This window comes from Plectropomus leopardus, chromosome 1, assembly GCF_026936395.1.
Source record: "Plectropomus leopardus strain MGB_pleo_1.0 chromosome 1, ASM2693639v1, whole genome shotgun sequence".
Taxonomy (NCBI): domain Eukaryota; kingdom Metazoa; phylum Chordata; class Actinopteri; order Perciformes; family Serranidae; genus Plectropomus; species Plectropomus leopardus.
The window spans coordinates 12,117,686-12,132,938 of record NC_142176.1 but is presented as its reverse complement, the minus strand read 5'-3'; the positions used below and the strand labels follow the sequence as shown (position 1 = coordinate 12,132,938).

At 40.1% G+C, this 15,253-nt stretch overlaps 2 protein-coding genes across 4 annotated transcripts in view; one reads left to right on the top strand and one right to left on the bottom strand.

Moving 5' to 3' along the window:
• Positions 1-383: 383 nt before the first annotated feature.
• dut (deoxyuridine triphosphatase) lies at positions 384-3,919 on the top strand. Of its 3 annotated transcripts, none has more exons than XM_042492028.2 (7): positions 384-547; positions 1,241-1,397; positions 1,549-1,640; positions 1,784-1,828; positions 1,955-2,029; positions 2,893-2,963; positions 3,800-3,919. In XM_042492028.2, exons 1-7 carry the CDS (start codon positions 430-432, stop codon positions 3,854-3,856), a joined length of 615 nt encoding a protein of 204 aa, XP_042347962.1. In that variant the 5' UTR covers positions 384-429; the 3' UTR covers positions 3,857-3,919. The 3 variants fall into 3 exon arrangements, with proteins under 3 accessions (XP_042347962.1, XP_042347977.1, XP_042347970.1); XM_042492043.2 differs by lacking the exon at positions 384-547 and adding an exon at positions 564-723; XM_042492036.2 differs by lacking the exon at positions 384-547 and having other exon boundaries at positions 911-1,397.
• A 1,592-nt stretch (positions 3,920-5,511) lies between these two features.
• Positions 5,512-15,253, bottom strand: part of fbn1 (fibrillin 1) — a 90,196-nt gene continuing 80,454 nt past the window's right edge. The window contains exons 60-65 of the mRNA XM_042492016.2: positions 14,532-14,648; positions 10,727-10,855; positions 10,512-10,631; positions 8,931-9,156; positions 8,660-8,843; positions 5,512-7,179 (exon numbers count right to left, since the gene is read on the bottom strand). Coding sequence (XP_042347950.1) covers positions 6,793-7,179; positions 8,660-8,843; positions 8,931-9,156; positions 10,512-10,631; positions 10,727-10,855; positions 14,532-14,648 — 1,163 coding nt within the window. The 3' untranslated portion in view covers positions 5,512-6,792. The remainder of the gene's footprint in view (positions 7,180-8,659; positions 8,844-8,930; positions 9,157-10,511; positions 10,632-10,726; positions 10,856-14,531; positions 14,649-15,253) is intronic.

Genomic DNA, 15,253 nt, shown 5'->3' with positions numbered 1-15,253 from the left:
TTAATGAAGACAATGGAGACCCCGGAAAGAGTAGCTACTGTGTAAAATAGAAGCTAATCGAGATCTTAATAAACAACATTAGGAAATAATAAAATCATATGATCTCAGCCAAAAGGTGCTTTGTGTTTTAGCAAGTTAGACCTACACACATCCTTTACACAACCATAACAAACTACTAAATAAAATAGATTGCAAAAGTATATGCCGAAATAAGGATAAAATAGATTTCTTTGATTTCTATTTACCTCTCTGTTCTTCTATGCCAAAAAATGCCACTGTTTTACATGACAGTCAGCCACAGTCTGCAGAGGAATGCGGAGCAGTGTTTCAGGAGGAGGAGGAGGAGGAGGAGGAGGTGCTGCCAACAGCTGAGAGGACAGAAGCTGAGACATGTTTAGCCGTTAGCATCAGACGACGTTAGCAACCAAAATGACACCAACGTTGCTAAGGCTAACGGATCTACACCTGAAATGTTTTGCGATTTTTTACGCTGCTCCACGTGTTTTAGGAAGGGCAATTCATAATCAGACGCTCTTTCTAAACAAAGGCAAGCAAGACTCTAACATGGATAAGTTTTCCGTCAGTGCGTGTTGACGTTAGCTTTGCTAGCCTGCCTAGCATTTTGTTACCGCTTTAGCTTTAGCATGCTGCGTTATTTGTCTCTCGTGTGCTGAACGAGTTAAACACTACCAACGCTACCTCTGCTTTAGTCTCTGGCAATGCGTAAGTAACGTGACGCTTCATATCATACATATAATTTATTTTACTTTTGTCACATATTGTTCTTTTATAGGTTATAGTGTTTCTATGGGTACTTATCGCGAGAACTTGTTTTCATGATGGTACGTGGTGACGAAAGGGTTGCCATAGTTACAGAGCTTTCTATGCTACTTACCTCCTTGTTGATTTAAAATGTTTCTATCTCAGTGCAGTTAATGACAGCGATTTATCAAGTAATATAAGTTTTCGCAGTGGCTGTCGCTGCAGTCTGTGGAGTATAAAAATGTGTTTGTTCAAAGTTCCGTGTATTTGGGGAGGAGCTAATTTGGCGCAACTTCCAACGCGGGAAATTCGATTCAAATAAATAGCAAGACCGCGAAGACACTGCAGCAGAAGCTAGAAGGGATTTTAACAGTGCAGTAGTCTGACTCCTCGTTAGCCTTTAGTCCTTTTTTTTTTAAAGTGTTTAGTGTTTTATCGGTTTTTAACTGCGAAAACTTTGCCAATATGCCTGTCCTAGAAGTTACAGACGCATCTGCAATCTCTCCATCAAAAAGAGCAAGGACAGAGACAAAGCCTGCAGAGGAAAGAGTTGTCCTCAGGTTTGCAAAGCTCACTGAGCATGCCACGACACCGACCCGAGGCTCGTCTAAAGCAGCGGGATATGATCTGTACAGGTTGGTTATACTTTGAATTTAAATGATATTTGGGCTCACTTATAACTTGTGTGTGCAGCTTACGGACGGTTTTAAATACTTTGACCGCATATATGTTTTTATCAGAAGTTTTAACGACTCGACAACATAATTCTATTTTTAATCTAAACAGTGCATATGATTACACCATTGACTCTATGGATAAAGCCGTTGTGAAGACAGACATCCAGATCGCAGTTCCGCATGGCTGCTATGGGAGAGTCGGTGAGTGTTTTGCATACTGATGCAACAATAGCATAACACGGTTTTCCTGTTTTGCACAATGCATGTACTTAAAAGTTAGGATGATGTTTTACCACTTTGCAGAAAACAAATGGTCATAATGATTTTTTTTTGCCCCTGATCAGCACCAAGATCTGGACTGGCAGCAAAGCACTTTATTGACGTCGGTGGTGAGTCTCCGCCTATTTGACCTACTTATTATGAGAATGCGCCATGTGTGTGCAGGTAATGTTTTAACCCTTGTGATGACGGTCATTTTACTTTTTCTAATGTCTCCCTCCGTGTGTTCTCCTCAGCTGGGGTTGTAGATGAAGACTATAGAGGAAATGTTGGAGTTGTGCTCTTCAACTTTGGCAAGGACACATTTTATGGTGAGTTGTGGTATCAGTGGAATATGTCATGACCTTTTATCAAATATACCAGCAATTATTGCCCCTTATTTTATTATTTGTAGTGTCAGAGCCAAAATCTTCATGCTTGTTTTTGAACTTTTCTGAAAGAGCATGATGGTGTAAGGCTGGAGTGAAAAAATCCACTTTGCCAACAGTGTCATTGACATAAAGCCTATTATGTTGAGTTTAAATCTGCCCCATGTCCCTGTAGGTAATTATCAGATTATTATAAATATCATAAAAAATCTGCTATGTCGCAGAATTGTTGAGGTCACTCAATCTCTGATATTAAAACTACATACATACTGAAACTTTCTGTCTGTGTAATTAAGTCTTTCAGTTTAGTGGAACACAAAGCTTCTCCCCAAATTAACTAGTAGGAATTGATAACAGTTCAAATATTTTGCCATACACATATGTTTAAGTGGGGTTCCAGCAGATCCTTAAAAAGTCTTTAAGCATTGAGTTAATTAATCTAAAAATTAGGCCTTAGTATTAAAATGTCTTCAATAAATATTTAAATAGTTGTAAAAATGCTCAGACATTTCAAATTGGATTTTTTTTTACTTTGCATTGTAAAATCAAAAAGTAAAATTCATATTTATTTTTGGTCTTAAATTTCATTCCAAGTGGTATTTAAAAAGTCTTAAATCTAATGAGCCTTAAGCTGAAGAAACCCTGTCAGAGCTTATTGCACCCTCTCTAGATGTCATGAAAACAGTCTGTTCAGGTCATAGGTTCAATATAAAGACTGAAGATATGAGGATCTTTATAAAACACTGTATCATATATAGCAAATGTGACTTACACATTCTCTCATCTGCTCCTGTTCCTCTTTGCAGTGAAAAAGGGCGACAGAGTTGCTCAGCTGGTGTGTGAGAGGATCTGCTACCCAGAGCTGGAGGAGCAAAAGGTAAACTTCAAGTTGAGCGTAAAACACACACACACAAACACCCTGCTGCCAGTTTATTAGGTACATCAAGGTAAAATTTATGCAGTCTAATACAACAGTGCTGTAGGAATCATACCTTTACGACGGTTATAATGTTCCCTTTTCTGTTGAAACTGTAGAGATATTTAAGTTAAAGGTGTTTTAGTTTATTCACCCCATTTTTATCAGTAAGGACAGGCTCAATAATCTACATAATGCAGAGCTATTCAACAGCCTTCAAAATGATCGCAGTTACTATTTCTCAAGCAGTTTCAACAATAAGTAACCTTCATTATAACCTTCACACACAGTAGCATTTATTGCAGGACTGTCGTATTAGTTTGTACATTAGTTTTAGCCAGATGTGCCAAATAAAACGGGCAGCTGAGTGTCCTAAAATGCTTGTTACATTTCCCATTAGATGTTAGAGCTGCAACTATTAGTAAATTAATTAATTTGTTGATTTACAGAAAACTAATTGGTAACCATTTTGATAATCAAATAATCATTCGGGTAAATTCTTTTAAGCTTAAAGCCAAACATTTGCTGGTTTCATGCCTCTTAAAGCTTGTTCATAGTAAACTGTATTTTTTTGACTGTTGGTTGGAACATACCATTTGAGGATGTCACCTCAGTCTGTAGGGATTACACAGGACACCTTTCATTATTTCTGACATTTCATTGAGTTAAGGACTAATAGCTTACTTTATAATAAAAATGATAGTTTCCGCCCTGTTGGATATGTGGCTTTACTGCAATATCTGATCAGATTACTTTCAATCGTTAAACCGAATAAAAACACAGTTGTGTTCTTTCAGACTCTTGATGAGACGGAGCGTGGAGACGGAGGGTTTGGATCGACTGGACTCAACTGAAAGCAACCAGAGTTTTTGGATGTATATTTTAAATATAAAGTTAATAAAGTTTTCTTTTTTGTACTTTGGAGAGTCTAGTGTCTTAACGGAGGCTGTAACAGTTTTGAGTTTTATGATAAACATGGGTTTCCGCTGTCATAGAAAGGCTCGAAAAGTCGGGGGAATTAGTAAAACTCATTGAGTGGTTTTGGAAAAGTCTTAGAATTTTGTGTATAATTACTTCTTTACAGTAATCTTGCATGGAATGTAACATATAGGTTGTACTGACAGGCTTAAGCATACGCCTATATACAGGGTTCCCACAGATCCTCAAAGTCATAAAAGGCAATGAGTTCATTAATCTAAAAGTAAGGGTTTAATTGGTATAAAACAGACTTAAAATAATGTCTTCACAATTCTTGGAAATGGGAAGTAGGCTGTTAATGTTTTTTTTCCCGTAAAAAATAATTGGTAACATCTATTTTTTTGTTAAATAATTTAGCAAATTCCTCTTCTTAAACTCGTCATGATAACAATCCAAGCAGTGGAATCTCACATGCAGAATGAGAAACACAAAATTGCCCAGAAAACTCTAGAAAAGCCAGATACTTCCCACTTCTGTTGGTAAACCAAGCAATTTTATGATAATATCAATCAATCATTGTCTTTCATGTGTTCCATTCCAAGAAGGGTTGTTTTTTCAACATTTGCCGTAGATAATCTAACTTTTTCACTGGACAAAAAGTCATGTTTTAAATCTTAATTCAACCTTGGATTAAGCTGCAGGAACCCTGTATATACTTATGTTGCCTTTTTTTTTAAGACTTACATCCAGAAATGAGTTTGATATCAAATGCAATCAGAAAACATTAATATTAGAAAGTGTTCAGTTTCTCTCATACTTTCTGAAAGCTTGTTTTTCTTTTTTAATAATACAATATATTGACCAGCCCATGTTTTAAAGCAGCGGTTCCCAACTGGTTGGCTGCAGGTCCATTCTGAATGGACTGCAAGTGACATAAGAACATTTTAAGTTTGTAAAAAACACACTTTAGTTTGAAGTAAAGAGACTTTCCAGCTCAGAGCTTTTATTTTGAAATGCTGTTTCTGTTACTGATATGTGTTCTAAGCCAATGTATCGTTTACATTTTGTGAAATAAAACTGAATATGTGGTTATTTATTTTATGTGTGGAACTTGAACTAATTACAAACAAAAAATCTGGACCTGTTGGGGAAAAAGTCTTTGAAATGAATGTAAACATAACCAACCAGACACTGGAGAAGGCTGCTGTGTAATTTTGTCATTTGGGTTAAAATATACTATAGTTTTGTTTGTGTTATATGTTGTGAATAGTCATAAAAACATTTATTATTAGTTATTTAAGTTTTTAAATTTTGTCCATGAGAATGCGAGAACCCTGAATTATAGAAAGAGGTCTTCCAAATCTCCACAAGGGGGCAGTGCAAGACAAGAAATGCATCTCAGTCTAGAAAGTCTGCACCATAACTGGGGTTCCACAATGCCAGTTTCACCAGCTAAAACAGAATCAGATCATGTTGCACTTACTTGGGTTACACATGACTGAAGAAGAGGGATTTCTAACACGAAGCTAGCAGCTGTCTGTTTTGCTTCATTGCATTCAATCTGGATAAAAGGGGAAAGCACAGCAGTGAATACATATACACCAAAAAATATGTTTTTATTGTGAATTTACAACTAAACCCTCACTGATGTGAACAGAGAACACAGACTGGTGTCAGGCTGGTCCGTGGCAATGCAGCACTGATTGTATTTGTGAGAGAATGTGTGGCCACGAAGACCTCAGTGCATAATCATGAAGGCCCAGGTTTGGCATCATTGATGTGTGTCGTTTGTGTGTGTCTGTGTGTGCAGGTGTGTGTGTGTATGTATACACAGTTTACAAAGGAAGTAGTTGGTCATTATAAGCACCATTACAAACCCCTCTATTCCAGGGGCTTCCTCTAGTTTACAAATGCTTCATAGATTAAAAGTGGCATCGATTATTACAGTATAAACACAATTTACATGTAGTATAGAGGAGAGCAGACAGGCTATGAAGCTAGCTGTTACTGTTGCAAAGACATTGAATCTTCAGAATGACCAAAGGGATTGTATCTTGTCGACTACTGAGTTTTTGAATAGTAGTACAGTGCATTCAGAAGTCTATGTGGTTGTGATGCTAGCACCAGTAAATATGAATTATTCTAGTCAGTAGGAAAAGATGGAAAAGCATAGTTTAAATATGCAGTAGGAGTCATTCAAGCTCAGACATGGCTACATCTCAATAGTCCATAGTGGGTTCCTTTCCTCTCCTAAACATTCTCATAATCGTTTTTTTTTTTTTTTTTTTGTCATCTTCACGCCATTAAATTAATATCTGGGGAAGGAGAAGTGTGTTTTAATGCATCCATGTTTGTTCAAGTCATTTACCTGAGGGGAGGAAATGAATTTATTGCAGACTATTGGGACTCACCCTTTTCTTCCACCTAAGATGAGTTCTAAAAAAACTCCGCCTTTAGAGCTTTCTGCAGTCCTCATGCCCGTCAAAGTGGCACCTGATTCCACATATCATCATACAACATTTAAAAATTAAAAACCGTTCACACTCTCAATAGTGCTTCACACACAGCTGAAGTTGTGTGCCGGGGCAATATCTTCTTCATCTGACTCTCACACTGCCTCATTCAGCTTTCCGCAGAAATTGTATCTATGATATGTAGAATCATCTTTGGCATTCAAACGACGCAGTCCCTCCCCCCCACCCCCTTCTTGTCTCTTTGGTGGCGAGCCCTTCTCCCTGTTGGAGCAAGTAGAAGTTGCCCTCTAACCGCTGATCCAGAGTCAGAGATGTTTGGCCTTTTTTTTTGGAAAGTGTGAGCCTGACACTGGATTAGCAGCCACCGGCAACATCTGCCCGTCTCAGTCTTGTGATGGTTAATGGAGGATGATCTGCACCCTCATCTTCAGTATCTCTCCCAGCTGTCCTGTGAGGTAGTCTTTATCGTGTCTGTCCTCCAGCTCAGCCAGCTCCTTCTTCCTGTAAAGCGGCATGCTGCTGATCTGAAGGGAGTACGCCCCTGGGGGGAGGGCCTTCTTCTTGCTCAGATGCAGATAGCTGACGCCCTCTCTCTGGTTGATCTTGAAGTAGCCTTCCTCGTTGCCGTAGTCGATGCTGTAGCGCACGTGGTCGGTGAGGGTGGATAAGGCCGGGGTGAACTCGAGGATGTGGTCCCGGGTGCTCAGGTCGCTGATGTTCAGGTGGAACTGCAGGGTGTCCTCGATGTCCACGCTGGCCAGGCTGACCATGTCCTGCTCAGTCAGCTGCAGAAAGAAAATGTGGTCCAAGTGACTTTTTTAAAAGATTTTTTTGGGGGCTTTTTTGCCTTTATTAGATTGGACAGTGGCAGCGTGAAAGGTGGAGAGAGAGGGGATGACATGCAGCAAAGGGCCGGGGCTGGACTCCAATCCACGGCTGCTGCAGGGAGGACGTAGCTCCCTCAATTGAGCTGCTGGGTGCCCTCATGTCCAAGTATTTTAGAATAGAATAGAATTAGGGCTGCCAGTGTTGACACATTAATCACAATGCAATTAAAGTCCGTCATTAACACTTTTTCTTTTTAAATCGCATTAATCGCCAGCCGACATTCCGGTCTTTAAGAGGCTGTACATGGCTGAGTTTTAAAGCTCGTGATAATACTGGTATAATCTGAAACCAGAAGACCTGAGGAATCCAGTGGTACCAATGATGTTACGCAAACTTCTCAGGATGGGGGTGGAATAATGCTCCAAATTTAGGCTAAATTTTGGCGATGGAAAAATGGCATGGCCTTTTCATAGGGGTCCCTTGACCTCAGAATATCTGAATGAAAATTTCTTCCATGGTACCCATGATTCTCCCCTTTAAAGACATGTCCACTCTATGCCAGTCCCATGCAGGTTTTTGCTGTCATTTGATTCCTGATCAAGACAATGTGTTCAGAATTGCTTCACTTCGTCAATGTGGACTTCAAAACTGAATTCAGTTTATAAAACACTTACCTTGTATAAAGGAATATTTCACCCACAAAATAATGATCATCTGGAAATCAATTACGCACCCTGTGTTACACTGAATCGGGAAGAAAACTTTTTTCTGCATGTCTCCGGTGAAGAAAGAATCCAAAAACTGAGAAAATTCTGGATATTTTAAAGGAAGCAGGTTTACCAATAGCAAGACTAAGTATAAAATCTGTTTACAAACTCTCATACATCTTGTGCCGTATAATCTAAGTTGTATGCTCAGTACTTCCCAAACACATACATTTTCCCTAAAACCATATTATTTAAAACACTTGAGCATAAACAGTCTCATGCACCTACAAGTAGCACGGCTGAGTATGTGTGTGAGATACACGAGCAGACTTTACATGTACTCACTTGCCCAGGCGCGTTACTCATATGCACGTGAGGTTTTAGTGAAAATGCATGTGTTTAGGAAGTACTGATCATACGACTAGATAATTGAGACTTGGATTATAGTTCAGTGGTTCTTTCAGAGTTTGTAAATGGATGTCTTAATGTAGTATTGCTGTTGTTAAACACTTCAAATCAGACTTTTACCGTTTTTGGATACTTTGTTCACCATTAAGGCATGCAAAAAAAATGTTTTTGTTGCAGATTCAAAGGGTATACAAATGATCATTTGTGGGTGAAGTATTCCTTTAACTTTGTAATTGTTGAATATTAATTCTCCTCAGAATACAGAGGACATGACCTCAGTATAGCTACAGCCCTGCGTGTTGCATACAGACAGACAGATTACCTGCATGTCTTCCTGAGGATCCTCCTGTGTTGAGTTGGTGCTGCGACGTTTGCGTCCCTTCTTGGGATAGCCGTTGATCTTACATTCATAGCAGGCGTCAGGAGACAGAGAGTTATCATCCTCCTCACCTCCCTGTTCAGCAGTTGAACCAGGACCAGTAAAGCCCAGACCTGTAACACAGTGCCTGAAACGAAATGACAAAGCCATCAGTCAACAAGAATAATCTACGGACAGCTTTCACACTCAGTCAGTCACTCACTCACTCACGTACCCTTGTCCTGCACGGAAGTATCCAGGTGGACATCCACAAAGGTAGCCCCCGTCTGTGTTCGAGCAGCCAAACTTGCACGGGTTGTGGCTGGTGGAGCACTCGTTGACGTCCGTGCAGCCTCCGCCCGTCTGCTCGAAGCCAGCGGGGCAGAGGCAGCGGAAGCTCCCCAGGGTGTTGTGGCATGACGCTCCCCCGCAGATCTGGCTGTTTAGACACTCGTTCTCATCTGGGTCACAGGAAATTGATGGGAAGTAAACAAACAAGAGGTCGTTCCAGTTAAAGGACACAAACAATGCTGGGAAAGTCTGCCATGGACGTTGCAAATATGTGGAGAGATTCAAATTAAAAATAGAGGTTTAATTTACGAAAGCTCTTTATTTTGGGGTATACACTGAAGCACACTGTACCACACACAATTACCTAGTTCTATGCCTGAAATATTTCTAATGAATTTATGTCTTTACAAATTTTTACCATCCTGCTCTTTTTTCATTTGTTTTTGTGTCCCTTCTTCAATAGGTCTCTTTGTCCCTTTAGAGTAAGACATTTCCATAAGCCTCTCAGTGTCTCTTTTGTCAACCTCAATTATTATTTTTCAAAATGAATTAAACGTCCAGTGTGTTAAATTTAGTGGCATCTACAGGTGAGGACTGCATATTGCAACCAGTTGGCACTTTTCCGGGTCAGAATTCCTTCAGTGTTCACTGTTTCGGAGGTTTTTACCCAAAGCTGAATCATCTGCAGACATCTCTTCCTCTCCAAAGCAAACGCACCAGGTGATTAAAACCGATTATTTTTCCGTCAATTTTTTCTCTGACAATTTAAGATCCAGATGTTTTGGAGGTTTTAACCAGGAGCTGAACTATCCACAGAGGTGTCTTCCTCTCCAAAACAAATGAACACGGTGATTTAAACTGGTAAAGACACAGAATAAAGCAGTGTCACATTTAAAAAAACATTTTTTTTTTACACTGTTCAGCTCATCGCGGAGGGGCTATGAACTACTGTGGCTAATGTGAAACGTGAATGACCCTGTCTAGAGCCAGTGTTTGGTTTGTCCGTTCTGGGCTACTGTAGAAACACGGCAGTGCAACATTGCAGACTCTGTGAATGAGGACCCACTTTCTACAGCTTACTCCAACAACAAAAATTCTTATTTTCAGATAATTATGCACTGAAGGAAAACATACTTATTGTATTATATTCTGTTTCTGTCAGCATATCCCCCTAAATCCTACGCACTGGACCTTTAAGTGTGCAAACATAATTTATCTCTTTTGGGGTTGTTAGTAGGATATTGAGCATGTATTTTTAACATAATTTCCTTTTCTCATGACCTTACCACAATGGAAAGGGTTGAACTTCCAGAAGAAAAGGAAAAACATTGTTGGCGTATTTATATTTTTAGCGTGGCAGGAAAGAGGTGAAGGATGGATGACTTGTTTTAAAAAGGCTCCAGGCCGGGCTGTAGTCCAGAACATCAAGGCTGCTTGGTACATAGTTTGGCAACCGAGTCATCAGGATGTCCAAAAGGAAAGAATTTTAATATTTGCTGATAAAAAGAGCAGCGGTCTAACTCACCCACACACTGGTTCCACTGGTAGTGCTGGAGGTAGCCCTGTGGACAGCTGCACCTGTATCCACCCACCAGGTTCTGACAGCCATGCTGACACCTGTGGTTACCGTCACACTCATCCATGTCTGTGACGGACAAACACGCAACAAAACTACAATAAGAGCCCTTTTCTCCATAATGAATCAGCTGATATTTAGGTGGGTATTAATTGTTGTCAGACCTTCACAGGATTGTCCACTGGGATCTAATGAGAATCCCCGCTGGCACTCGCAACTGAAGCTCCCTGGAGTGTTTTGGCAGGCACCGTTGGAGCCGCACAGATTGGGGTCTGTTGCACATTCATTGTTGTCTGCACAGAGCGAAGGGAGAGTTCAGACAAGGGTAAAATAGGAAACATGATACAAAGGCTGATTATAACCCTGATTTGGATTTGCAGAGTCATTTTAAAATTCATGGAGAACCGACACTGGTTCCAAAAAATAGTCCACCATGGACTGTTGGTGTGAATGATCTCACAGTCTGCAGGGGTTTAGGAATACAGTCTCTCACCTACTGATTTGATCTCAGACCAGAAGAGGTAATCACAAACATCTGAGTGTGAAAGTTCATTCTTGACCTTGGGAATAACAGCTTGACGAAATAATCCAAACACAACATCCAAGCTTTTATCAAAAACCAAAAAAAAGGAAGTGAGTGAGTCTTGAGTTAAGATTATTTTTTCAAACATCACAAACATGTGTTGACTCTAAACCTGAACCCAATCATGCAGTTTAAACTATTTAGCGACTAAGATGAAAGTGGAGAGGGCTGTAATCTGGAAGTGTCAGTTGTTTAATGTGTGATCGCAGGTGTTTTCACAGTCTTCTCACGTGTTCCCAGCTTTAGATCTTTGTTTGCTGAACAGTCAACATGTGGGACATATTGAAGTGCTTAAAAGCATAGACGGTCTAAGCACTGCCTGCCAATCCAAATACAGATTTCAAACAAGTATTTCTTTAAAGTCTGTGTAAAGTAATAATAAAAATGTGTTCTGAGTTTGTCACATCACAAAAAGATGTGTTATTAAACACCTGATTAAAAATCGGATCATGGGACTATGCCAAGCCCCCAGGAAGTGCGCCATGCGTTGATGCAAAATTCACATAGTGGTCGAAAGTGGAATTACACCGTTTGAGTCAGTCATGTTATGCACACTGGCCCAGAAAGACTTTTCCTATTTGCTAACATGGGGAAAGAGAAGTCTGTATATCAGTAAATTATTTTTTGTGAGCATCAAAAAGAGATTTTTCTGCTTCATGCACCATTGAGCAGCTCTCATAGGAATGAATATTCTAATGATACTTCTCATTTTTATACAGCTACACTGTCAGGGGTGAGGTTATGTTGAGTATAGCTTCAATGCATCATCAAGCTATGGTTTTAGGCATGCCCAAAAAATCTTAAAACAGGAAAATGGAGAAAAAACAGTCCACCGTCTAACTCCACAATTCAGTACTATACAGTAAAGGGTCTTTGTAAAATTATTCAACAACCAGTTTCCAACATTTATAATGTGTTTTGAAACAAATCTCTGAATTCACTTTACACAGACTTTAATGGAGCATCACATCATCACCAGTCAGCGTGACTGACAAACTGATACCTAAACATTTTTATATTGGATAAGGACACGCGTGTTTGCAGCAGCGTAAAGGAACAGACGTATGGGATGGAATGAGACACTGAGTTCTAGTCCATACAGACACGGGTATTTTTGGAAACAGGATTTTTACCTCCTTCCTTCTTTTAAAAAAATCCCATACCATCAAACTGTTAAAAAAATATATCTCAGACAAAATGAAAAAGCAAAAACACAACTAAGGTGCTGTCAAGAGCCTGCCAAACTCACAGGCGGGGGTTATATAACTGTAACCTTAAATCCACGCAATGAAGATGTGATGGTGGCCAATCAGCAGCCTGAAAAAAAACTATTACTGGAAGGCTACCTGGAGCAGTAACCTCTGTAGTAAATTCTGAAGCGTCTGCTCCTCAATATATTGGAGAGGTAACTGTACTTTTATGTGTAAACATGTAAAAAGCTCTGTAAGCAAGGTTAGAACCAGCACTGTTTTAATCACGTCCACCACTGCGCAAAATGCTGCCTCACAAAAAAGATAACAGCTCACACTTTGCCACTACAAGACAAAAGTTGTGACCTAAAGAGTGCATGTGAACAGAAGGCCAAAATACATGAAAAAAGGCTACATTTACAAAAATACCCGTGTCCATGTGGACTAGGTTTAAAGCTGCATCCATGCCTACATTTTTGTTTTCAAACGTAGAGCTATTGACACATTTATGCAGTGCATCCACACTACTCTGATGTATTTGAACCCCTAAAAATGGTTAAAACGCCGCTAACCCCTTTTTGTTTGTAAACTCAGGAGTTTTGTTTTAGTCTGGACGGGCGGAAACTGAGACTTTTGAAAAAGATGATGCAGACACCCACGTTCACTCATCAAAGGGGTCTTATCAGTCACAGCGTGTCAAGCCCGAACATCCTTCATACTTTTGTGATTTCCTTCTTGTGTGGGCACTCCTTTTCTATTGCTTCCTCCAGTAATGAAAAATGCTCCCACCACTCTAACATATATCACTGTACTAATGAACTCAAAGTGACATCAAGTGAGGTTGCTGGCAATTTTGTTTGGGGAAAAAGTGGGGTGTATTCTGTGGTTTGTACACTGCACAATCTTGAGAGCAGTTTTTTCACTCTTTCTGGTTAATTTTACAACCTTGAAATTTTGATTAAAGAATAATGAGGCCATGGTGTTCGATTATTTTGAAGCCTGTTCTGGGGACCCTAAGGCAAGATATGAGAGAAAACTTGCCCGGATCAGCCTTGAATCACGCCTTGGCATGCTTTCTAATAGCACTATCTTTGCGCTGGCTTAAAACAAAGATTAAAGCATGTCAAACATGGCCTTCTAATGAGCTTCTCACTCATCCAGTAGCTCTTTGGGATGTTGGTGTTGGTGTGACTTTGAGATTTGGTTGGAAACAACTCCCAATCTGGTTTCCACTGCATGCCCGTGTGGTACACGTTACCTTCAAAAACAGTTCCACTTTGTCATCAGTCCAAGCAAATACATTTCTGGTCTCGCTTTTTCTCCGTTGTAGGCTATTTTCTGTAACTAAGCAACCAACCATAGAAAACATGCTTCCTGTTTACATAGGCACACGCATGTCCATTACATATAAATGGTCATGTGATGTGTTTTCAGACTTGGAGTATGGACAGAGATTATTTCTTAAACAGTTTTGTTGGGATGTTTGTTATTTGAAAATGCTGTTTTAAAATGAAGATGTATTAGTGTGAATGTAGCTCTAAAACAGTATTTACAATATCTCTGGAAAAATGTTTTGATCAGGAACAATGTTTTGGACCAATGAGCACCTACCATGAAGGAGTTTCAGAGTCCTATGTCATCAATAGTTACTGAGGTATGTGTTGTTTCATGTCACACCCTTGTTTCTCCAACCTCCATACATTAATAACAGGTCCACACCTAATCCACGTCATTAGTTGCCTGGGGTTATTCCTATAGTCAAAAGTGAGGGTTCCCTGTCCCTGATTTGATGTGAGGTCATGGGAGCTGCTTTATGGTCTGGAAAAAAAAAGCTTGTGGTAGTCATGGCAATGCGCTGCAAAGTTCCAAAACAAAGCATTGCTAAGCTGCCACGACTCCGACCCAGTCCAGCCTAATAAGATCAGTGTGATATCAGCCGGAGTCCATTAACTCTGAATGAGAGTTAGTAAAAGCTGGACAACAGGGTGGTTCAGAGGTCTTTTATGAGCTGGAAAATACGATATGAAATGACACTGTGGGAGGACATATTGTGTGTGCATTTGACACCACATAGCAGCGGAGGCTGAACTAGTTTAAGTGTTTTGGGAATAAACACAAAGTTGCATTAAGAGCATTTCTAACTACAAAATATTTGGATGTGTGTAGTGTTCCGTACTCTGTGAGTGTCATATTTACCAATGCAGGCAGTGTGATGCTGAGTGAAGCCAGGTGGACATTTGCAGGTGAACCCACCGATGGTGTTAACACATAAGAATTGACAGTTGTGCTGTTTGGTCGAACACTCATCCAGATCTGGAAAAAGAGGAGAAAAGATGTATAAAATACAACCAGCTATAAATCTGACAGAAGAGTTAAAACTGCTTTAGTAGTTTGAGTAGTTTTTTTTTCAAGATCCTGTGGTTGGAGCAGCGTCAGATCGCTGCGTGGTCTTCTGTGCTGCTCTTTTCTGCGAGTCAAATTCCAGTCCTTCTACAGTCACTGACCTACAAATGAACTGCAAATGAACCAGACACCGGAAACACTGAGGGGGACTGCAGAGGGGGAAACTAAATCTATGGTAAATAAAGATGAAAAGAGGACCCAAAAAGACTGAACACCACGAGCACATTTGTTTAGACTCACAAACAAGCCTGATAAACAGAGACACTGCCAGATGCTCTGTGTCACCGGCTCTGGATGTAGGGTACATGCTCATGAACGTGTACGTGGACACACTGGTCCAAATGGAGCATCTTGGGACAGTGAGCAGAACACTGGCAGAGGGCCCAGCCCACTCAGCACTACAGTGTCTCTAACCTGGAAACTAAGTCAAGCAAGAACTTCAGCTATATGTCCCAGAGGGGGAATTTGTCTTAGAGTAAAGTACCTGCTGCCAGTCGCTTCAAGAGCACCTCTTT